Source organism: Rhea americana, unplaced genomic scaffold (genome assembly GCF_003343005.1).
Source record: "Rhea americana isolate MKP2758 unplaced genomic scaffold, rheAme1 scaffold_68, whole genome shotgun sequence".
NCBI classification, from domain to species: domain Eukaryota; kingdom Metazoa; phylum Chordata; class Aves; order Rheiformes; family Rheidae; genus Rhea; species Rhea americana.
The window spans coordinates 4,184,305-4,209,178 of NW_028186845.1; the positions used below are offsets into that span (position 1 = coordinate 4,184,305).

At 35.7% G+C, this 24,874-nt stretch overlaps 1 protein-coding gene across 1 annotated transcript in view; it reads right to left on the reverse strand.

Moving 5' to 3' along the window:
* Window positions 1-1,397: 1,397 nt before the first annotated feature.
* IFT81 (intraflagellar transport 81) overlaps window positions 1,398-24,874 on the reverse strand; it is a 42,877-nt gene continuing 19,400 nt past the window's right edge. Inside the window, exons 11-19 of the mRNA XM_085321076.1 lie at window positions 23,262-23,408; window positions 14,619-14,768; window positions 12,761-12,889; window positions 11,446-11,535; window positions 10,032-10,118; window positions 8,580-8,651; window positions 8,403-8,488; window positions 3,914-3,959; window positions 1,398-2,973 (exon numbers count right to left, since the gene is read on the reverse strand). Coding sequence (XP_085177202.1) covers window positions 2,791-2,973; window positions 3,914-3,959; window positions 8,403-8,488; window positions 8,580-8,651; window positions 10,032-10,118; window positions 11,446-11,535; window positions 12,761-12,889; window positions 14,619-14,768; window positions 23,262-23,408 — 990 coding nt within the window. The 3' untranslated portion in view covers window positions 1,398-2,790. The remainder of the gene's footprint in view (window positions 2,974-3,913; window positions 3,960-8,402; window positions 8,489-8,579; window positions 8,652-10,031; window positions 10,119-11,445; window positions 11,536-12,760; window positions 12,890-14,618; window positions 14,769-23,261; window positions 23,409-24,874) is intronic.

Consider the following 24,874-nt stretch of genomic DNA (forward strand, 5'->3'; position numbering starts at 1 on the left):
GGGGGGGGGGAAGAAAAGACAAGTAATTTGGTTGCAAGTTAGGTATAGAAAACTACCAAGTGGAGTAAAAGATTTTTGAATGCTCCCATCAAATCAGTAACTGGGTGGAAAAGCCAGTGAACAGAATCCATTGAAGTTGTATTATTAAATGTCCACTTACATAAAAGCTAAAAATAGCTTTTGAGTTTTTCCAATTTTCATAACAGTTGTTAGGATTTTCTGCTTCATTGCAGAAAGTCATTTTGATGCTGCTGTACTGTATAATCCGTGTGCCCTTTCTTGGTGAGTACTAAGATCAGAACAACAATCACGTCATCTTTGAGTAACTAGCAATAAATTGTTTTTGCAAGGAAGAAAGACCAACTATTTTTACGGTAACTCAACAGGAAAACAGAAAATGATTATATTCAATCTTACTCTACATCATTACCATGAATTTCAAAAGCATTGCTTTTTCCTGGATAGCAGGCTAATCCATGTAATAAATTTTGCATGTACGCTCTAGTCAATAGGATTTTTAGAGTTTTGCTGAAAGTTTTGGCTTGAAGTGTATAAATCCTACTCTTCTTCCTGCCCCCTCTGGTTGCTTTGGACCACACGTGTTCTTTAAGCACTGACACCTAAGTAACCTAACTGCCCGTTTCTGGTGCTCATCCCATGCTCCCCCTCAGCATATCTAGATGGCGATGTTTGTTATTTTACTGTTGTTGACAAGTATTCAGTAAAATCCTCCTTCAAAAGTCCAAGTATGTAACTCCCATAAACTTTTTCAGCTCAATAGGCACTACAGTGCAACGGAGATAAATAGTTTGATAATAATGGTAAGTACTGGGCTAGCAGGCAGAGAAGTCCTAAGTATTTGTGGAGATAGCTTTCCCCACATTATATAGTCTGCATATGCCATTTTCCTGAGCTTGTCCCTTTCAGATTGATGTGGTCCCCTCCCCTGCATTATTAAAGCCCATTCTCCTCCTGCCGTGCACAGTAATCAAATCAGGGAAGCAGCGGGTGGTGGCAATGCATCGCACTTCCCGCTCCAACCAGCCCTGCCTGTGCCCTACACAACCACCTTCCCGCCACACTTACGGAAAATCTGCGTAGGGGAAAATTCGCTGCTTCTCCTTGTCCTGGGGAAGATTAGTGTGCAGCTGTCAAGAAAGACTATCTTCAGCTGTTCGGCAGTGTGGGAGGGCTTACATGAGGATGCCCTGGGAATTTGTGGATCCGAGACCCACTCCTTAGGCATGCTCACTTTGGGGAGCATCTGAGAGAAATTCCATTAAATGACCCTGAGTTTTTCAAAAGTCTTTCTCTAATGGCCTAGCAAAGTGCTTGCCACTAACAGTTTACCTTTTTTTACTTCCTTTAAATCAGAAATGCAAAAAAAGAATATCGTATAGTCAAAAGGTACCATACATCAGATTTTATTTTAGTTCTGTTAACAAATATATTTAATGCAAAGACAAACAAGGAACTACATAACAGCCATACTCTCTCTTGATAAAGGAAACAGCAAAAGATCTCAGGTATCAAAGAAAACTAAATAATCTTTATGTTCAAATTACATTTGAAAGAACTATCAATGACTAAGTCCAGTCTACTTTAGGAAGAAAAACAGAAAAAAAAAACTATTTAGCAATTTATTTAGCCAAGAGACTAAAGAAGAACAGCAAGAATTTTGGTCTCCCAGACTTATCTCTCTGCTTCTGGTCTTTGACTGTGGCTAAGAGGTGCTCATCAGAAATGATGAAGCGTGAGAGAGAGAGTTTCAAGCCTCATCTGCATTCCTCTTACCCTGGGTCAGCTTTAGGTCTCATGATGCAATTTTTAGGGCAAAGTGAAAGTTGCTTGTGGCTCACAGGTCAAATTCAGAGCACAAGGAAGGCTTGCATATCTGTCTGTTCTGCATATCTGAATGCATGCAAGAACCACTGGGCCGTATCTGCAGCCATCAGTGACCCTCAGTCCCTGAGATGAGCTTCTTTGGGCAACCGTAATCGCTTTGGAATCCCACTGCACAGATTAAATAGCACAAAATATCCTCACTAGAGAAAAACTTCAGTTTACACTTTCACATGGGTAACTAAGAGAAATTAGAAAAAAGTGTATGTGTAAGAAAAACACATTTGTTAAAAACAACAAAAGATAATGGAAAAAGCTCAGAATCCAAGTAATTGTTCTCAGATCCTATTCCTGACGCTGCAGCCGTGAAGTGTCTCCTGCAAGCACAATCAGCTTAATTCAACCGTGCAAGGAAAGTATGACTAGGAGTGTGCAGGCAAGGTCTGTACAGCTCCGCGCAAAAATGGCTCCATTCTTGCCAGTCACACTAGGTGAATAAAGACAATGGGGAAGGAGACTGCCAAGCCAGGAGGTCCACAACTATACAATATCCAGTCCCAGGCGCTGCAAAAATGTAACCTTAGTGATTCAGAATAAGGAGCCGGGCAATTACGTAAGTTTTCTGTGACCCTGGAAAAGGATTTCTTTTCCTTTGATCTTGCTGCAGATGCATGCCATTCCCAGCCTCATAAAGCCAAGATTTATGACAAGGTTCACCCTAGTGCAGATCTCATAACAGATCTTCCTAACCATGTTATGTTGTCACTTAAACAACAGATGAAAAGCTTCATATAGTGGTTAGTTTCACTCTTAGTTTATGCACTAAAATCAAGTAATTTACAACAAATTTATGCAGAAATGAAGAAGCAATGATACTTAGTATGAGATTACCTTTAAGAAACCAACACACTGTTTTCCTGCTTTATGTTGGTATAAAGAAGGAAGAATTCATAATACAAGCCTATCTTTACCTCCTTCCTGAATGACTTGACCAATGGCTGTTTGATTTTGTTGTTTTAGAAAACATTCGCTCTTACATTCCATTAACTGCTCAAAGTCCTGCCACATTTTAACTTGCTTCATATTTGGCCCGTGACTCTCCCGTACAACTTTTTGCTTCTCCCGTAATTTCTGTTACAAATACAAAAAAAAAAAAAAAAAAAGATACAAAAGTTGCTTACATAGGCAGCTAACAATGACCAAGATTTTTATTTCCCACTGAAATATTATTACCTTTGGTTTAAACTAGTAATACACCTTGCAAGTGATAAATGCAATAGCATCTGTGGTCTTAGATATGTGCTTTGTGTGGATTGACAATTATTTCAATGTTTTAAAGCACTCAAAATAATAGTTTAATCTATTTGGGAAGTTATGCTAAAAATATGAGTTCATTGTCACACAGAGCTCTTACAGTGTCAAGTTGCAGCCTACAATTGATACACATCATCACATTATATACATGAAATTAATGTTTTATGATGTAACTCACTATTAATCATTAATAGTGGTAGCCCAAATGTGTAAAAATCATTCATAGACTAAATCATAAAAAGAAAATTAATAAAAGATGTTTAGTGTGAATTAGTAAGGCTAACCTCCTCCATGCTGATTCGAGATTCATGCAAGATTAAAAATGGACAACTGCTTTTGTTTAACACTGCTACACTGATGATTCTCTGGCCTTTAATAACGATGATAAGGCTGACAGGTTGAAAATTTATTGTCTTCAGCAGGTTGCTTTATATACAACTTAAAATTTGAGCTGGCACCGTTTGTTATATCCATGTTTCAGTTTCTTATCCAAATGGTTTACAGGGAATGTGCTGCCATGTTAAGCTGTTTGACTATCTTTTACAAGCAGCTCATGCTATACTCTGTAGGAAATCAAGCCCTGAAGAGCTAGCATGATCTCTTTTCAGGGTATTAGTTACCAATGCCAGCAGTAATGGAATTTTCTTTGTGGACTGTAATATGCTTTTTATAAAAGACTGACCACAGCATTCTGTAATAAGCCCCGCAAATATATGAACTGTACCATGCTTTTACAAAGTAAAAACCTCATTCTTACCTTCCCAAGGTTTTCCTGTTCAAGGATCATTCGTGTATACTGTTCTCTAAAAGAAATAAATAACATTTTTATTATGATTTTAAGTGTTTCTAAATAATAGGACGTAATAGTGATATAAGCCTGGAAAATTATGAAAGTATTGGGAGGTTCATAAATGAGACAGTCAGAAGAAGATGCATGGAGAAACTTTTTTGTCACTGGACAACAATCAGGGATCAGATATCCTTGATTCCCTCAGTTACGCAGTTAGCAAAAACGTTACTGGATAAAATCTCTTACATTCTTGAAGTAAGTATAATTACTGCTGCTTCCAGCCTGAAGATGATAACAAGACATATATGATCTCTTTTTAATAGCGCACTTATGCTGATGATATTCTGAAGTTATCCAGTACCCTATATTTGTACAAATGTCAGAGTATACAAGTCCACAGCACTTAATGTTTGTGAAGGTAGCAGTAGAATGAGTGGGAAAATACATGAACGAAAGGGAGTAGTATTTCACCCCAGCTTTGACAAATCCAGTTACTGCAATGGAACCACTGTGCATTCAGCACTTTCAAAAAACCTGGCTTCACGTTTAGGTGACTAAATATAGACTTAGAAGCATAACTGTTGACACTCAATATTAAAAATCTTGGCTGTACACTTTTGTCTGCAACAGTGGAGGGATTACTTTCTGACACATCCAAACTCAGTACATGAAACCTACAGTGTAATATGCAAACCGTAATAGCGCAACTGAGATATATTTCTACACTTATTTTTAATTTTTTTGAAATGTGACAGTAACAAAAAAAATCTTCACTGCTTCTCCTTTATGAAATCAAGTATTACATTCCGTGTGTAACAGGTAAACTTAGATGTTGAGAGTTTGATTACCAGTGAAAAGTAAAATAGGCCAGCTCATTGAAAGAACTTTCCAAATTGCTCTAGACAGAAGAACTTTGCATAGAGAAATCCAAATTTCCATAAAGAAGTATCAGCCTTCATGGTGCTAGAGTGTGAAGGTTTGTCAGCGTATAATGAACAGCAGTGTAGAAAGAGAACTGGAGCACCGTGTTTCTGTTATTTCTCCCATTTCGGCTGGGTACTCCAGCCTTTGAACCGGAGCACTTGGGCCCTATGCCACCTGGTCCTGCCTGCCATACTCTCCCCAGAATGGATGTGCAAGGAATGCAGCTGGGTCATTTAATGATCTGTCAATCTTGGGTGATTCTAGTCAGTACAAGCAGAGCAGTCTTGAGGCTGCTCCAAGTGCGGTGCAGGCACAGCTGATCCCTAGCAATCCTCACCAAATCAGAGAGGTGGAAAGCCACACTGCATCTTCTGATTTCCCGCTGACACACTGTATGTTCACACACATTTGGCCTCAAGAAAGTCCTTTTTTTTTTGAGTACAGTTTTCAAAATAATCATCAGAAAATTAGATGTCTTTCTTGGTAAGTTTTTCTTTACTATTTATAATGACGACTGGAAAGAATGCAACTTAATAATTAAAAAAAAAAACTTTCTGTTTTCAGAGAGCAAAATTAACTTTTCCCATTCCTAAGAAATGACTGCATGGAACAGAGAGTTTATGTTCAATAAAGATGGTTGGAATTAAGACATTTTTTGTTCAATACGTTATTAGGAAAGTGCTGTTCTATTTATGGCTCATTTTTGTTACGTTTACATTCCATTGCCTGCTGAAAAATACATACACATTCTAAAAGGATATCCAGAAATACATTTTATTTCCTCATTTTGTTTTGTGTAAAGCTTTGGATATTGAACTTTGTTGTAATTCGTTTAAATGTGACTGTTCTGCAGCATCTTATAGAAGGCCAAAAGGTGCACAGGCACAGAGAGAGGGTTCATCTCCCTGCCGCCGGTGCTCACAGTCAGCAAGTGAGGCTGGGACGATGGAGAAAGCGGTAATGCTCCAATGACATCTCCTCACCATACCTGGAATTACATAGCTGGACTCGCACTTTAATCCCAGCATTTGCCTTTGATGGCTTGTCTGTGTGTATATTCACATTATGGATGTTCACTTCAGAAGTACTTGAGTTGGAGAAATTTTTGCTTAGCATCTGTGTATAAACACAACCCTCCCCTTCCCTGCAAGGCCATAAAAGGACAGTGCCTGCTGTGTGACCTGCATTTCCTCTCAGCTGCTTGGCTGTGCTGTGCTGCCTTTCATACTAATGAATATTCACATCATCACTAAGATTTTTCTCAAAGGCTCTTCTCTTTTCCTTTTATCCTTCTGCTTAATTTTGCTGTTTTACCCATTTTTATTAGATAAATCGTCTATAGCCTTCAGCCTTCTGTTATTTTGTGAGACGGAGTAAGAAGCTTCTTATTCTCCACCCAAAAGTGGTCAATCCTAGTAGTCTTTTTCACCCCACAGTGAGTGAAGAAACCACCTCAGGTGATACTGAATGACATTTGACTATGTTTACTACCAACATACTGTTCTCTAGTTGCCACGACTGCAACAGAAAGGCCCAGAAATTATTCCCAAAGGTAGAGAGTTGAAGAGGACAGATACCCTGGGAAACAAATTTATTCTTCCATCTCCTCTGAGAAGTGATGGACAAATACTAGTTCACTTTTTCTGACGTTACTTTCAGCAGCTAGATGGTCTGAAGTTTTAAAATGAAATGTAGAATGCTTACTATTTATCTAATGGAGCAGTTCTGTCTTTGCTTTGCCATTCAATCATGTTTTTTAAGTTGAGTTTTATGAATGGGACAATTTTGTGAAGCATTTTGGCAACTTGTATAGAAGACTGTACATGAACCACAGCTCTGACATGACAGATTATAAAAATCTCAAGCAACAATCTGTCATGTCTCTGAAATACAAATACAGAAATCTAAGAGGCTTCACATCCAAGACCTGTATTGCTATGGCTTTTTATGGTCCGAGCAAAAAAGCAAACTGTAGGAGTGCTCATTGATGCAGACTGTAGTGAGATGGAGAAGTACAAGGCAAAGCTCATGCCCTCTCGGCACTGATTTAAAAATGGTGTACTCTGCAGAGATTCCTTGGTAGAGACTATATTTTTAGAGATGCCCAATCCTATTTTCAAAACATCTGAGTGTTTTTCATTCATTTCATTCATTTAAAATAAAACTAGTTTTTACTAAAACCCATATTCTATCCAATCCAGCAAACTTTTATTTTAAAACTGATGTTTGGATAACTATTTTCATGTCTGCCAAATAACATAGGGTGAAAGCTACAGATGAAATTGTAAAACTACTGACAGTAATTTTAACTTGTTCATTTTATTGAGAGCTAGGATTTAAGATATTTTTTAGTCAAAGATAAAAGCAGCTGGAAATCACGATGTTATTTCATGGAGAATTCTTATATTTTTAAAAAAGTAATTATGACTAAGAACAAAAAAGGTATTTTGACACTTTTACTAAATGCAAGTTACAAAATATATGATTTTGGATTCTTCTGATGTTTAATTTTGGCAGGGATGAACCATTTTGTTGATTTTATTGCCTGAATTATGTTTTAACTTTTATATTGAATTAAAAGGTTGAATATAAATACCATTTTAATCAGGATACTTTTATTAAAATATTTAATATTTAATACTGACTTGTAAAAGTCTATATAACATGATAATGGTTAAATTTTTTTGCAAAGAAAATTAAACCAAAATATCTTCTTCTCAGAAAATATTTCAATCTTTGGCAGAATTGTATTATTTGAAATGGAAAACTACATAAAATGTTTATCAGCTCAACTGATAACCTTTTAGGCTTCCCTTCCTACCATGTAAAGATAAGGAGTCCTGAAAAAACTCACAGGCTGGAGCAATTCACCTTACATTGGAGTCTATTAAATTGAGCGTGATGGTGGAGAACAGTATTCATTCTACCTCCAGCAAGAAAGGCAAACCAAAATCCATTTAGGATAAGTATATGCAGTCCTCCATCCCTGTACCAACAATGGTGATAGCTATTATACCTAAAAGAACAGCGGAAGATTTGTAAAAAAAAAAAAAAAAAAAGAAAGAAAGAAAGAAAGAAAGAAAAAAGAAAAAAGAAAAAAAGAAGCCCCAAATCTGGGGGTAGCATATGGTTGCTCTCTTTGAGATGTAGAAGACCTCCTACTGCTGCATGCAGGAGTCTCGGGGAAAGCTGGCTCAGTCACTGTGTCTGGTAGAGCTACACCTCCTGTAGGACCTAGCAGAAGCACGGCTTCTCTGAGTCTGTGCCAACAGGGGCTGCAAGTTAACAGCCACTATCTAGGGCCCATAATCTCCAGCAGGAAGGGAAAATCTTTTGGTATGTCTGAGAGAACTCTTAGATTTACAGCAGTACATACTGGGATTCAAGATGCTTATTTTTAGATTATTATAGTGTTTCTAAATTTATCAGGTGAACTCCTTCAGTTCAAACGCCAGTGAGAGAATTCTTAACTCAGTCTCAGTTTATGAAAATCCTTTGAGTTAACACAAACGAAACACACTAATATATTTACCGAATTGCTTTTCGTCTCTCCTGTGGATCTGAGGAAACATATGTTTTCATTTCTTCTTTAGCACGCTGCAGCTGTACTTCTATATTCTATAAAGAAATACACAAATGTTTTAAAAATATATATTATAATTTCTATTTCATTTCACGAAGAACAATTTGGTCTCTCTTCTGGTCTTACCCTCTTCATACAGTTAATATAATGGTAGTTGCTTTCTTCCTGAATGCACTCCTCAAGAAGTCCTTTCACCTCCTGCAGTACAACCAATAATATTTTAATGGACATCATAACTGAAGAGGTACAGTAGATGCCCTGTGCTACTACATAAACCACCAGATCCATAACAGAAAGAGGCGTAATTCTGAATTGATCATTTCTTAAATGTCCACACAATTTGGGTTTTACAGTAGTCTCTTTAAAAGTAATAAATGAAAGGGCATTTTTTTTAAAAAAAATGCAGTTTCAGCTACAGTTAGAGATGCTAACTGATTGTTAACAGGCATCTACTAATATGACTTTAACTTCTAACAGACACTTCACAAATGCTGCCAAGACTCTCATTTCTAGGCATATCTTAAAGTGCTAAATACAATTGTGAATAAACATTTCCTGGAACACATCTGTGAAATGTGTGTTAGATGCTGCAGTCATGTTAATACTACGTTAATTAGCAATCTGTAACTATGTTGGGGAGTATGGAGAGAGTGAAGTGTTCCCCTTCAGGTTGCCCAGCTCTAAATGGTCCATACCAAGAAAACTGATAATCCAAACAGAATTCAAATACTCCAGGTCACACAAAAGCTGTCAACTCCAAAGCTGTGTCACCACGTAGCTTTCAGACCAGCAGCTAAAAATCTGAATTCTGTAGTTGCTGGCAGTCAAGTGCAGCTTACTCAGTGGACTTGCTTGTCATGATGTGTTAGAAAATGACTAAGGTTTGTCTAGAAAGGAAAAAGCCTTGAGTAGCTATTGCAAAATAGTTCTTATGGAAGGTCTACTTAATACTAGCTTTATCTGTGGATTCTTTTATCTCACACAGGTTAAGCCATACAAAGAACTTTCAGTGCAGAGAAAAAATAGGTGTATATCCACCTGCACTTCAAATGTATACCTTTCTTATTTTGAAATATATTGCTTAGGTGTCCAAGTCCTTGAAAATCAAGTCCAGTCAAAATATTTTGACCATTTCAGTGTATTAACTTGGTTAAATTGGTGTTGCTAATTTAATGAATCTGCTAAATGCATATGAAAATTTGCCTTGGTAAGTTTGTCCTTAACATTTTATTGTCAAATCATTTCCTAACAGATGCTATACAGGTCAGCAGGATTTCTGTCAGATGTATCATCTTCCGCAATATTCTCACTAAACAAAGTTGGACTGAACAGGATGCACTGTATGTACCACTGTGTTCACTTGTTGCTATTAAAACATAAGATGTATGGGACTATAGCTAGTGTAGAGCAGCTTCAAGCACACTGATTTGCATAGTTATAGATCACCACGGACTCACTTCCTCCTGAAGTGAATTTGGACTTTCCATATCCTGAGGGAAGGCAGGAAAAAGACTATACCATAATGAATAACTTGTTGTACAGCATTTATTAATATACGTGACCAAGTCACCATCTTACCTGTTCCAGTGTAGAGCGATTGCTCTCTAACCCTGCTGCACAACTGTCGTACTGGACTTTTTTTTCATCGCATTCTTGAGTTAATTCCTTACGTGAAAAGGGCAAAGGGATATGTAAATGAAATCTTCAATTGACTGACATGTGACATCCAGGCAGACTGTGTTCTTGTCAGTCTCACACATCAACCTCAGCTACTGGCACACTCACAGGCACTTACATAAACCAAGCAGGCACACGGCTATTATTACACATGAGGAAGCCACTAGCCTCTGCTTGCATACTAGAGGATCAGCTGTATACACCACAGCATAACATGCAAATATCCTCTTTATAGTCACATCCACAGAGTAGTGTTTGCAAGAAGAAAGGAAAGGTAATTATCAAATTAGAGATTAAGAAAGGATTATTATACTTGCCACTTATGAAAAGCAAGCTTTCTAGTTGTACACAACAAACAGCTTAGCTGGATTTCATTTGCTGGCACTTTAAATTGAACCATTAAAAATAAGTTTTACGGAAATGTGGTTTAGAGATAAATGGATAGCTCCATTTACTACTATGAGGATGAGCCAACTTACAGCAGCTGAGGGCTTGAATGATTTTTTTCAGCTCTATATAAAATTTTGAAAGCAGATTAATAAATCTGTCATTCCTACAGACTAATAAAGGAGGTAGATCACTGTGTTCAACTATTTGGATATTATTTGTGATGCACTTTAAAAGGAGAACTTTAGCTGAGATGGTTAGTGCTGAGAAACAAACAACCCAGCATCTATCAGTCATTTGGAACCTAACTTTGCTACATTTTTGAACTATGATTTTTTCAATTTTCTTCTAGTACAGCAGCTTTTAAAAACTTATAGTGAACGACAAAATATTCAGCCTGATTTTGTGCCTGCCCTGTCACCTTTTAATAATTCCAGTCTCCTGCACGTTGCCTGCTGCAAATCACATTTGACCTGTTATTTCCATCTTTCCTTCTGAGTTGATTACATCCGTGTACAACAGCAGAGGTGTTTAAAACAAAACAAAACAAAAAAGCACAAAAACAAGGTGTGCAATTAAATAAAGTTGATGAGACAGGATTTGCAGTATTTGAAGCATTTAGGGGTTTGACAAGTGTCATCAAACTTCAGCTAATCACTTTCTGACCTGAATTTCTGTATGGTCTCAACTCAACTTCTAAATTGCACATATCCTCCCTTTCAAATACATCCATGGCAAAGCATATATATATAGAGAGAGAGACATATGGTTTCTACACATACAATCATCTCCTCCTCTTAATTATAACCCTTCCCTGCATGGACAAATTTGCAGAGGAAAACAGGAGTATTTCTCAAAGTCTGTCCTACTGCATACCTATTTCATTAAGAAGCTTTGTTCAAAGTATTCCTAAAGTGTTCCTACAAACCTGGCACTTCTGACGCAGCTGTCTCAGTTCTTTGATAACAGGAGCTAGGCTGGTCTTCTTATCTGCCACCATAGTATTCAGTTTTTTTACCTGTTAGGGGGACAAATTATAGATATTAATAATATGATAATAGTAGCACATTTATATTATTAGAAATGTTGAAAGAGAAGAAAGCCAAAGTATGGAGAAAAAAGAGATATTACAAAAGAACATGGGACTATATATGATATAAAAAGAAGCGCAGGGCTAATTAGTAAAGGGAAAGAGCCCATACTGCAGTGGCGTCATTATCACAAAATAGGCAAATACTGCTCCCATAGTTTGAACTGAGAACTTCACAGCGAAGTGCAGCAGACAGCCCATGTGCTAGACACCTGAGCAGCTTAGTGAGTTATTGAAGAGTTGAATAGAGGTGGGCTGATAGAAAGGAAGAGAGCCATAAGAAAAAAACCTGTACAGGTTAAATAATATTTTAAAATGCTAAGAAGAAAAAACTAATACAGACACTTTAAAGTATTTATATTGAACATCAAAATTCTCTCCAACTTTCTGAGAATCATATGTTTTAGTTACAGCACTTTATTTTAAAAGTGCCCTAATGACTTTCAAAGAATGTTACTTGTTTTTTTTTGTTTTTTTTTTTTTCGTTTGTTCTTTTATGATGTTAGAAATTCAATCTCTGTCTTGCTTCTATGGCTATGTGATAAATTAAATTGAAACACCATAGACCTAAGGACAATTGAAAATTAGGTACAGAGAAAAAGAAGAGCTGTTTGCTTCAGTTCTTTAGTTGTATTAAGTATGCTTTTTATCAAATGCTTAACTCCAGTATTTTACAAAGATCTTAGAAAAAAAATGTACTAAAGATTTAAAACATCCCTCTCTTTCAATTTTTGTGCAAGAAACATGAAACCACCTACTAAATCACAAAGAAGTCACAAAAAAATCAAAACCAAAGACAACAAGACAGCAAGACTGATATCCCTGAAAGTTCTGAAGGAGGAGGAAATAGAATTTTTTTTTATTATAAAATATTTCTTCATACTTTAAAAGAAATATACATTTTGGTAAGCTTTTTCCAGATTACCTTAGCAGAGTTGTACTATTTTATTTTTATACACATACATACACACCCATATATATGTATGTATGTGTGTATACATATGTATGTATATATACACTTATGCAAACAAACAAACATTCAAACATACATAAACCAAAATGAAAATCCTGACCAAGAATATAAACTTGGCTATATATTCTGAAGAACTGAACATTCAAGCTGCAGAAATAAAATAATTATGAAAAAGATCACCATTTCAGACATGTTATCTAGTGTTCGGCCTTTCATTTCATCCATTTCACTTTTTACTGCAGATACTCTTTCCAACTCCTCCTGGGTGTAGCTATATCCAGAAATACCTTTCTTGTCTTCAATAGCTTGCTGCAGATATTAAAAAAAAAGTGAAATGTGAGTTTATTACTCCAGTAATATGGCAAATTCTCTCATATAGCTGAAGTATTGTAAGAAAGCTGAAAAGGTAAGTACTGTAATCAATTTATTTTAAAAATCATGAATAATCTAGCCACTCCAACAACAAAATCCTTATCTAGCTCTTCTATCATAGGATATGAACAGCCCTCTGTAATATCATGATTTGGTCATCTGATGCCCAATGAAATTAACAGAAAGTTTCCACCTAATAAAGTGGGCTCAATCTGAAGATGTAATGTCTAATTTTTTTATAAACGACTGTCAAGCTAAACTAAAAAATTCTATATTCATTATAGTGATACTAATTCCATCTTGCCAAATTTTAGCAAAACTTCACATTTAATTATAAATGTGCAGTTTAGCAATGCTTGCTTATTAAGAATGCAAAAAGGATATTTCCGTAAACTGAAAGCTGAGTGTTGACTTAAGCATCCACAATTTGCTGAAAAGGAAAATATTCAAAGAGAGATGTATTTATGAACTCCATGTCCATCCTCCTCAAAAAACCTTTACGAGCATATGTTTAAGAAAATGTTTTGTCTCCTAATAGCTACTGCTGTTATGACAGGACCATTAGGGAGAAACTTCTAGGGCTTTGCCTCTGCTGTGATTTTATTGTACGATGACTAGTATATATCGGTTATCCTACTGTAAATAACAATTTCTTAAGTGAAAACACATGTTCACACACATCCAGATTCCCTTTAGCTGAGTAACAATTAGGAGGAAAAGCCCTGATCCTTTACTGCTTAGATGCTTCTTGGTATCCAGGCAGCAGTTCAGATTATATTTTTAATTAGACCTACTGAAATCATATAACATCATCTCTTGCAACTATATGAGAGTCCTTTCCAAAGTCTATCCTATGTATCCTCACACTTTAATTTCATTTTTTAACCAAACAAGAATTTTGATGTTTAAAATACAGGCATATAACACTGATATAATAACAGAAATATTTTGATAACAAAGATTCAGATACTAGAATAAAATACTGTAGCAGTAGATTGCTGTAGACTAAAAAGGGAATCTCTTTGCATTTAGAATACAGGTATATTCCCTGAATGCTTACAGGTGTGCATAGCAGAAATCTTTTTCCTACTGTTCCAGGTTAGAAAGAACCTTCCTCTGGTTTTAAATTTTGGAGTAGTATGTCTGTCTTTTCCTTCACTTACTGTGAAACACCTTTTCTTCTAAATGTTCTGGGGTAAGAATTTTTTTTCCTCCTCCTCTCTCTCCTTTTTTTTTTTTTTAAGTACTATTCCTATATCTTTTTGCAGCAGTAATTTGAATCCTGGTTACTGTTAATAATGTAATTTTAAAAGCCCTTTATATATGGATACCAGAAATTAATTTAAAAATCCAGTCTTGCTCTAACTGAGGTCAGTGAAGATTTGCCATTGACTTCAGAAAGTAGGGTCACACCCTTCAGTCTAAAAAGAAATAGCAGAACATATATGACAGAAACAATTGCTGCACAGAAAAAAACAGTAGCTTGGCATAATCTATAGACAAAAATATGTATTTTTTTACTCTAGTAAGCCTTTTACAAAGGAGAACAGGAGAGCTGAGGATGAACTACATTACCAAATAGCAAAAGAGCATCCACCTCATTACATAGCTAGTTATCAGGGGAGCACGAGTGATGACCTGCCGGAGTGGTACATGCTTGTATTACCAGCTGCTGCTGAATAGCCTCATGGCGCTGTTTTAGCAGTTCTTCAGTCCTCTGGAGGATACCATACTCAGCTGTAATTTCTGCTATTTCTAGTCGCTTTTTTTTATAATACGTGTTTTTGCTCCGGAGCTTATTAACATAGTGTTTGAACTGAAACGAGAAAGAATAGAAATATCTGTCATTTAACTTAAGGCAAAAAATGGCCTTACCACAGACCGTTGCTATAAACAGTGTAATTATCCTATTTGGACTACATACAGAAGATCAAGTGTTTAGAACAGAGGATGGGAATTCAGGATTCCTGGAGTCTATTTATTTTCAATTCTGCATTTGCTCACTGTTTGAGATCAAAAACACCGGCTCTGTGTCTCAGCTCACCCATTTGTAATAGGGAGATGATTCAATTCTACTCACTCACCCCCATTTGACAACTGGAAATGTAATTAATGTTTGTAAAATGTTCTGAGAATCATGGATAATAAAAGTTATTTTAACAGTAATTTGCACTTGCAGCAGAACAGGAGATCAGCAGTGTCAGCCCCCAAGAGCTCTGCAGACCAAGAAGCATGATAAGAAAAATTAGGAGAAGAGAACATCTGAAAAGATTATTGTTTTTTAAATGCTAGCTCTCAATAGTTAAAGGTTATTGTTCTCTTTCAGTGCTTCCTGCAGACCTGAATGACATTAGTGGCTAATTTTTTAACAGGAAAATAAAAGCAGAGTCCTTGTGCAGAAGTGCAGAACTGTCATAAACAAACTTTGCATAAAATCTAAGGTAATGGAGAATTTACATTTTTATTAAAAACTAAGCAAAATAATTCACATCCTGAAAGATCAACAGCCTTTGCTAATTGCATCTGAAATCCGTGTCTGTGTAATTTGAAAGACATCTGAAATACCAGGTGTTGAAACACACAACTGATATTTTTCTTTGTCTTAATTTTTTCTATCTGTCAGACAGGTTTAGCTCTTCTTATATTTGACATGAGAGATGAGAGGCAATGGCCAGTCACAGCTACGAAGTGTATTCAGATGGAGAGGTGCAAAACAAATAAAAGCTATTAGAGTGAGTAGTGCAAGAACAGGCTTTGGAATGTTCCTTATCAAGGAGGGGATCAGCATGTGCAGAATGAGCCTGAAACAGGCAGCCTCAGGGAGAAAGCAGAAGTCCCACGAAGACAGACGCAAATTTGAAACTCCAGCATGAAAGAACCTACATTTTGAAATCTGCATTAATTTTCCTTTTTATAAAATTATGTGACTCTCCCTTCTGAAGAATAAATCCCCAAATTCAATGTGACCACAGCCTAAGAACCCCCAGAGTAACTGTATGTTCTATAAAAAGTGTCCTGGGCAAAATGCCCAAAATGAAATCAACCCTGTTCATCTGCCATCCTGTGCAATATCTAGGCCAAAGCTGCTTCTCTCTTGCTATGCTCCAGAACTATTTTTAAAGCCAAAAGCTATAAACGTTTTTGGTGAAAGAACAAACCCACAAATTACTCAATGTGCTCTATGCAGATTGGACTATGTGTGGCTTCGGAATACCATTTACATTGTGCGTATTACCTAGGACAAGGATAGACAAGGTCACCTAAGACACAGCTCTGCACAGCAGAGGCAGCGCTACAGTCATACTGTCTTTGTTATATTATTGGTGCATTTAATATATTATTACCAGAATGAATTATTTTTTTCACAGCAATTTCAACTATATCCTCTTAGTTAGTACAAGAGACATTTTTTGTTTTGCTTAGACAATTCCAAGTATTCTGTGATTTTTCAAGAGACTATAGAAGTATAAATACATTCTCTCCAACTAACTGAAGAAAATTTAAGGGAAGCATAGTTTCCTGTCTCGACGGAGTTATTCCAGGGATATTTCATTAGACCAGTGGAATATAGTAACGAATGATGTAAGGAAAGAAGTTCGTATGTGACCACATACAGCTATCAAATCTGAGTGATTTTCTCTCAGTTTATCCCAGGATAGAAAGTAAACTATTATTCTCCTCACTTCTATAGCTACTTCTAAGATTTTGAAAATAGCTTGAGTGGGAGGTAGAGTATTTGCATATTCAATATTCAAAGCACAATCTATCTTACAATGGAAATCAAAGGATCTTGTTGATTAAAGAACTGATTCTACCAATGTTCTATTATTAGCTGATTAAGCTAGGACTATATAATAAAAATTCCATCCAAAACTAACTATCTACAAGCTGCTTACACTGACAAGTGAAACCTACCCATTTTAGGAGATGCATGTCTATCTTTTGTAACCTCTGTTTTTTTGAAAGCAAATTTAAGTTTTCACATATCTTATATTGCAGGAAACAAGATAAAACAAGATATAAACAATCAGAGCAAAATGGTAATATCTGTAAAAAAGAATCAACAGTTCGGCAAAATTTTCAAAAGATTTCATCTACTCCAAATGCAGCATATATTAGCCCCTCTAAATCTAAGTGAAGCCTTTTTTAGATCCAGGGCCAAATTCAGAGCTGGAGTTATTAACGCCACTTAAATCAGCAGCTTGGAAGGATCTTACGGCAAAATTAGGTTTCTCCAACCTAAAAGCTGAGAATCCGTAAGTATTCAAAAATTATAAATAAGCTTGCTGAAAAATACCAGTGTTTTCATTTGTGTAAGCATTACTTCTGAAGCTTTAAACATCTCTTGCTCCAACCAATACACGGGTGAAAAATCAAGCCCTTAAAATGGTATAAAATACGGTATTTTACTGTGGCAAAAGGTCTTTTAAATAATATGAATAATTCAGAAAAGAGTAACTATGTCTAGCCATATCACTTTCAAGTTAATGACCCAAAAGGAATCCCATTTTTGACCAACAGCATTTTCCCATAGACGAGGTCAACTGCTCCCTGCGTAGAAACTCAGCAGGCTCAACCTACCGAATTCCCACGGATCTGTCAGTGCCCAGAGTAACGTACCATTCAAGGCTATGTCCACTAGTAAGCTTTTCTTTCTCAAGCAACTTAACACAAATAGTTATTTAAGCTTCAAAGATTAAATGACTGGACAAGAACCAAATGCTGGCACTGAGTCAGCAGTCAAAGTAAAAAGGCTTTTTGACCCATGTTTGCTAGTCTAGTCAGAGCCCCCCGAGATATAAAAACTATCAATATGAAAGCAAAGAAATATTATGTTTTTCCACTTGGCTATTTTTATGAGTGACTATAATATGAAAAGCTTGGAAGGTAGGTTATAAAATAGAGTAAATGAAACCATATACTATCATACATTGTCCTGAAGCATGCAGGTATCAAGCATCCCTGGCGGATTTTCTGTATTATGTTCCATTTTTATTGAAAAATCCACCAATACCAGTACTTTATGCTTCTCCATTTATTATAGTCTGCAAGCGATTGATATCAACTGATTAAGTCTTACAACACTTTGGTGAGGTAGGTAAGTACTATTATAATTCTAAATGACAAAACTGAATCAAGCTATTAAAATGGCATCTCTAGGACCATAGTCTGGTAGTTTACCCCCCTCCAGGAAAGAATGTAAGCATGTTAACCACATGCTTCAGCGCATTGCTGAATTGGGATCAAAGCCCAGCTCCTCTAATACTTAGTCCTATGCTTCACTATAAACTCATAATTTCTTTTCCTTAAAATTAACATTTGCCCCATGTGAAAGTTTCACAAGGTTCTTATTCCAAGATTATCATTAACAGAGAAACTGAATAAGCTTGTTTTCAGAAAAGAACAAATCCCAGATTAATCCTTCACTTTCGTTTCAATCTTTAAAAATAGTGTTTTGTGGATTATTGTATTAATTTGTATTTTTATAGTAACAAAATATTATTTGTATGAAAGCACTACAGAAAATAAGGTATTAATTACTAAAAAAAGATTTCTTTCTGAAATACAAAATCTAAAGAAGCTTCCAAACAAATAGTTTTGTCAGTGAAATCATTTCCCTAACCAGAATAATTACAGCAAGTCTTACTTAAGTATCTCTATTTCTTGGATGAAGGATTAAGGAGTAGATGTGTAATTTTCTAGCTAGACCAATTAACATATATATACTGTATTAAAATTTAGTTAAGTATTAAAATTTAGTTAAGGTAAGTTCCTGATCATGACAAGTTTTCAGTAATCTTTTCTAAGACGCTATAGATTTGAGCTAGTACAGCCATTATTGGATAAGACTAATGACTCATATACAGAAGGACAGACTTTTAAAAGATAAGACCAGTGTTATCTCAGTCTATTGAAATTAAAGTATCCTACAATCTGCTCAATAGACAGATTAATCAGGAAAATTCTTCATTAGCTGTGAATAGGATATCTCTCTAAGCATGCCTGCTTCTGGGCAGGAAAGAAATATTGAAGTAGCCATTACTAATAATTTGGACCAATCAAAATATTTTTAATGAAAAAACATTTTCAGTTATCACTGAAAATGCACAGATCAATAAAATTAATGATTTATTCATGCCAGTGGGGGCTGAAAGAGCATTCAGTTCTGTGAAGCTATATTTTATGTCTGAATCATTGCATATATTTGGCCTCAATGATGCTTAACTTCTTGCAGTAAAAAGCTCCTGGCTTCTGTAAGAATCCTATAGATTTGCGTTCTTTGTTCTCACAGTTCAACTGTAATCCACTCTCCTATTTTCTCGTTTGAGGAGTTTCTGGCAGAAAGGAATATAACTGTTTCCAGGCTGTTAATGAAAAGAGGAAAGTAGCATACTGATGCGATAATATCCCGCATCCTGGCTTAAACCATTTAATGTTTGAATTGTCAGCTCTTCAATGGCCACTTTTTTTAAAAAATCCATCTATTTAGTTATCTGCTAAGTATCTGTTTCCTGGTGAGTGCAAATTCATTTGATAGTTTTAGAGGAAAAGTGATAAGAAAATCTATGGTATAGGCCTCTTGCTTTCTGTTTTCAAAGCATATCAATCTGTTTATTTTTAATATTGTTTTATGTGGGGGGAGGAATGGATGAGCATTTGTATGAAAAATTAAACTAAGTCTTTCTGTAAGCTAATGTGCAAACCTCTTACGTGTTAACAAGTGCATAGAACTTTCTATACTGCAGTCTCAAAAAAAAATTCATTTTAACTACTGGAGGTAAGCACAGCTATGATACTATTCTACTCTGATGCCCTGGGAAAGTATAGGCTCTTGGGGCCCTACACTGAACTCTGAAAAGTACAATGCGCTGTGTAAAAAGCTAAAAATATCACAGCTTTACCTAGGATCACTTGTAATTGAACCATCTAGCCTTCTAAGTGTCAACATTTGATGCCCCAATTTTCAGGATCTGACAGCTGCAGCTAAGAGCTTGCCAACTTTGCCCCATGTTCATTGCGCTTTTGTTTGAAGTACTTAAAAAGATTTCATAATCCTCAAAGTAGATAATTTATTCCTACCATTTTGTGTTTGGTGCAGAATGAACTGGTTATCTCTGCTGTTTCTTCTAGGTTCTATCTAGCTGTACAACCTCTTGAACCGACTGGAATGCTGTAACATTCCTGTTTATGATTTGAGAAGAAAGCAAAACACTAACACCTAAAAACATAAGCCAGATTGACCTTTTGGTGAATGAAGTGCTAAGAAGACCTGAACTGGAGATCCAAATACCGGTATGTGAGCACAAGCTAGGAAAGCATTAATTCTTTGATTGCCAGGTCTTGTGAGTGCCATGATGTAAGAGGATACAGCAGGGCTACAGAAAGAGAAGATGAGAAATGCTGGGTATAGAAGACAAATAATTCTTTGATTTAACTGTAGAATGCAGTAGGCTAAAGATGGCAGGATTAAAAGTCAGCAAAAGTCTGCATTAAAATCACTTCTTTCATCCTTTTTGAAAAGTGGAGGAACTACATGAAAAATGTGCACAACTGCAACAAGACTATAGGGAAGCTCTTGGCTGTCAGAAAGTGCAAAGCGAGGGTTTAATGTACAACTTCATTCTGTTCCCATCGAACATACGTATTACAATAGTGCGCTACATTGGTGAGGATTTCCTTTGGTATTGGCTCAAAGCTAGAGTAACAGCTAGAGTAAAGCTAGTGAACCAGCAAATACAAATTTAAAAGCGTATCATCTTAGAAACAAACATAGACTGAAAGGTTATCCAGGTGAGTGATGAAGAGACTTTCTTGATGAAAGATAACCTGTTCACTTCACTTTTGCTTCAGCACCTCTTTCCCGCAGACTCATCTGTCTTATCTCTTAGTCCTGTCTTCTCATAACAGTCTCTGAAGCAGAACTGTTTCTGTAATATGTGCTACTACTCTACTTTAAGGAGGTAAGTAAATTATGGTACTAAGCTCCTACGCAACATTTTTGTCAGCAGAGCTCAAGACATTTACAAAGAAGTTAAGGATCAGTATCTCCATTTTACAGATGAGGAAACTGAGACCTTTGAAAATAAAGTGACCAAATCCAAAACCTTTGCTACAATTTTAGTCACAAGAAACACTCTTTCACAGTTTTAAACTGATGCCTGTGAGTACTACTACAGTATAATTAATAAACAGGGACAGGACATTAGTCTTTTAATATTGTCTCCTTTGGGACAATGTACAGCGTATTTTACAAAATAGGAAATGCTTTTTGACAGACACGCAAACACTTCTTATTTTAAGCAGATGGTTTTGCTCAAAGTGCTCAGTCATTTATTCTCCAGTCCTCAAAATAAAGACTTTAAAAGATTTACAATGTCAAAAGCAGAATACATTTTAATAAAAGGAATGTAGGTTATGTCCAAAACAGGTCTCTTCCTTTTTTTTTCATCTTGAGCCACTTCCCTTGGTCAGACAAAGAATATGAATTTTTCATTATCAAGCCTCTTACTAGGTTGTGTAATCACTTTTCCCTACTACCCTGCTCTCCTTGAATTACTGTATTAGCCAACAGTTCATGAATCAGAGCAAGTTGTCCCTATCAGGAGTAGGCACAATATGAAGCAGCTTTTACATTACAGTGCATTGACAGATAATGTAAAACATACGCTGCTGTCTTTCTAATGCAATGCTGTTGATTAGTTAGACATTTCTTTCCCATTATATTTCCACATATCATCTGCTTGCTTGCTTTTTTTTTCTGTTTTTGTTTATTTAAAAAGCTGTCAAAGACTCTAGCAAGGTGCACACTGGGGTTAAAAAGCCTGTCATGGAGAAAAATCTAATCCAGTGGTTTGTTATTACATTATCACCTATGGATCACAGTAAACGAGTATGGTATGTCACGGTACAAGTATCAGATCAAAGTTGAAAGTCTTAATTCTTCAAAGATTTACTGAAGTCTTGCTAACATGAGTAATTCACTGGAGTCGAGATACAGTAACTGTTGTAAACACAACCCGGGCAGTAAGTCTCTGTGTTACTGTTTCCACCTGTAGTTTTCATCTTGATTTACAGTAGGGGAAAAAGGCAAGAAGGAAGACAGTATGAAGAGCAGCACTGGAGTAATAAGTCTTCCACATTATACAGGAACATTTATGCAAGAGTCTACACATACACATTTCCATGCTTGATTTACTCAGTAAGGCTCCTTTAAAAGAAAATTGATTTTTGTGGAGCAGGCTTTTCCGAAAGGATCAGGAAGGGAGTTCCTTTTACAAAGGGTGTTCCCTGTACTGAGTAGCATGTAAAAAAGCATTGAAACAGGCAAAGAAAAAGAGTGTAAGTCTTACCAAATGATGGGAGTGCAAATGAAAAGAATATATCAAAGAATAAAAAGATATACTAAGTCAAACAACGATGCAGCTGATGTACTCTTTGCTTTAGCGATTCTGCCTGTAAATAGACTCAGCAGGCTTCTCCCAAATAGAGAAAAATTCTTAAGAAAGATCAACTCATTTTGCAGACACATCATTACCCAGCTCCAGCAGCCTTATTCTTCGCAAAAAAAAAGCTGTTTTGATCAGTACAGCTTCAAATAAAACTTTGCTTGAGCTAAGCTGATTATGCTAGTCAAAATCTGTCTTACAGGTAAACTTCAGGATGGTCTATGAAAACATTTTTGGAGTAAAATCCTATGTGTCTAATAAATACAACAGAACTAACTGAACTTCTGATAATTGCTGGCATTTTGCTTTTCAATCACATATCACACAAGAACAGATACTAATATTGTTGATTTTTATTGTACATCTAATAATAAAATTGATCTACATGGCTTTTTGCTTGAAATCCTGTTATCATAAGTCTTGATAACCTTTATAGTTTGTCAAAATTATTTATTATCTTACTGTTGTGACAATATTAACATTATTTTGACTCAAAGCTCTAGACTGTTAAGACTGATCAACATCAAGTACTGATATACTTTGCAAACTGTTAGGTATAATTTCAGGTATAAATACTGGAAGGCATTTGAAGGCACTGGACAGCATTGTGCTATCTGCACTTCAAAAACAGTTTTCAAATATGCTTTTTTGTCGTCAAAGTCTAACTTATTGTACATAAGAAAAGCAACAACTAGGCTGTTGGAATGCCGAGGCCATATAGTTTGACACCATACTATAAAAATTGATAAGATACTGTAGAAACAGTTACTACCACAGAAAGTTAATCAGAAAAATGTAAGTAAACAAGAATTGATCCATCTATTACGAATCTCCTCTTTCATATACACTGTTAATTTGCATACCTCATCCCCTTTCAAAACTTCAGAGCCTTCTAACTCACGGGCCTGATTTGTTTTCTGTAGCATCTGGCTCTCAGTGTTTGACATCTCTTCCTTAGCAGCCTGAAGTTCTTCTGCCTTGGCTTCCTTTTTCCGGGAAATTATAGATGCCTGCATGATCATTAGAAATGTATATGGACAAGTAAGATAAAAATTGCACTTGCTCAGCCTTGTTTAATCATTAGCAAAATATAATCAATTAAATTTGTGTGGCACCACTGAAAACATATTTCACCTATAGGAAACTGACTTTCATTAAGAAATGTGAGCATGTCTCTTTGCAAAGAAAAAAGTAATGATTACGCATTATATATATATATATATATATAGTGGGTTAAATCACAGCTTCATTAAAGTGGATTGCAAATTCCCAACTTTCTTTAGCAGAACTGAGATTTCTCCCATATGTTTACTTCCCCAGATTCATGTTGATATATTTTACATTTTAGATATTCACTTCTTCATCTCATTTTTTCATTTTCATTGAAAAAAAAAAGGAGTATGCATTTTAGTTGTTCCATTTCATCTACTTAATCCCTTCTTGTGCATATGTAGGATATACCAACATGGCTTAATTGGAAAGGTATCCAAGATTTCACAAATGTCATAATACAGATTTTTATAACTCCAACCTACTCCAACCTACAGAAATATGTTGTACTAACAGCAGAACCTGGGCACTAAATCTTAGCAAATAGCTAAAACACAAGGAATAAAGCAATACATATAGAAATACTGCAGATTACAGATTAGTCCATTTCTTTGAGTCTAGAAGATAAAATGTTTAATAAAAAATATTTTTTAGCAGGCAGAATATTTAATAGTGCCTAACATTTGACCGGGAGATTAATGGAGTTAGGAATGTAAGTCTAAATTAGCTCAGAAGAAAATAGTTACTGAAACATACTATTTAAAATTTTTTTAAATAACAATATATGAATTTAGACACATAGTTGGTTTCTTTTTATGAAAGGAAAAACTTGAGAAAAAAACGAAGCAAACTACACAATGGCTTTCTTGCACTGGGTTAAAAGGACCAGCTTTATTTCTAAAAATATATCTAATAGAGAATTCTGCCTAGGGTAGCATCTCAGCTTCTTGCTTTGTGAGTTATCTGCTGCGACAAACTGTGCTACAATATACACGATTCTTTTGTGAAACAGAAGCCAGTCCCTAGTAGAACAAAGCAAAGACCACCATATGCTTTCAACTCACAAAGGAAACCTGAATTCCTGGAGCACTTCATCCACTGAACATCATAACTATATCACAAGCCAGTTAGTCTTTTGTACCAGCACATTATGTAGCAGGTTAATCTTTAGGGAAAAAATGCATCTCTTATAAAACAAAATTGTGTGTTTCATATTGCATTTGCAATTGAACTGTAGCACACATTTTATCATATCTTTTCCTCTTACTGATAGATCTTACCTAAACCTTTTTTTTTTCCCCTCACTGTAACCATAAGTATTATCACAAAAGCTTCCATAAAACTAAGGGCTATATGGGTTGTTAGGAAAAAAAAAATCATTCGTGTTTCTGTGAAAGCTCTGAAAACAAAACCTTTTTATAACTTG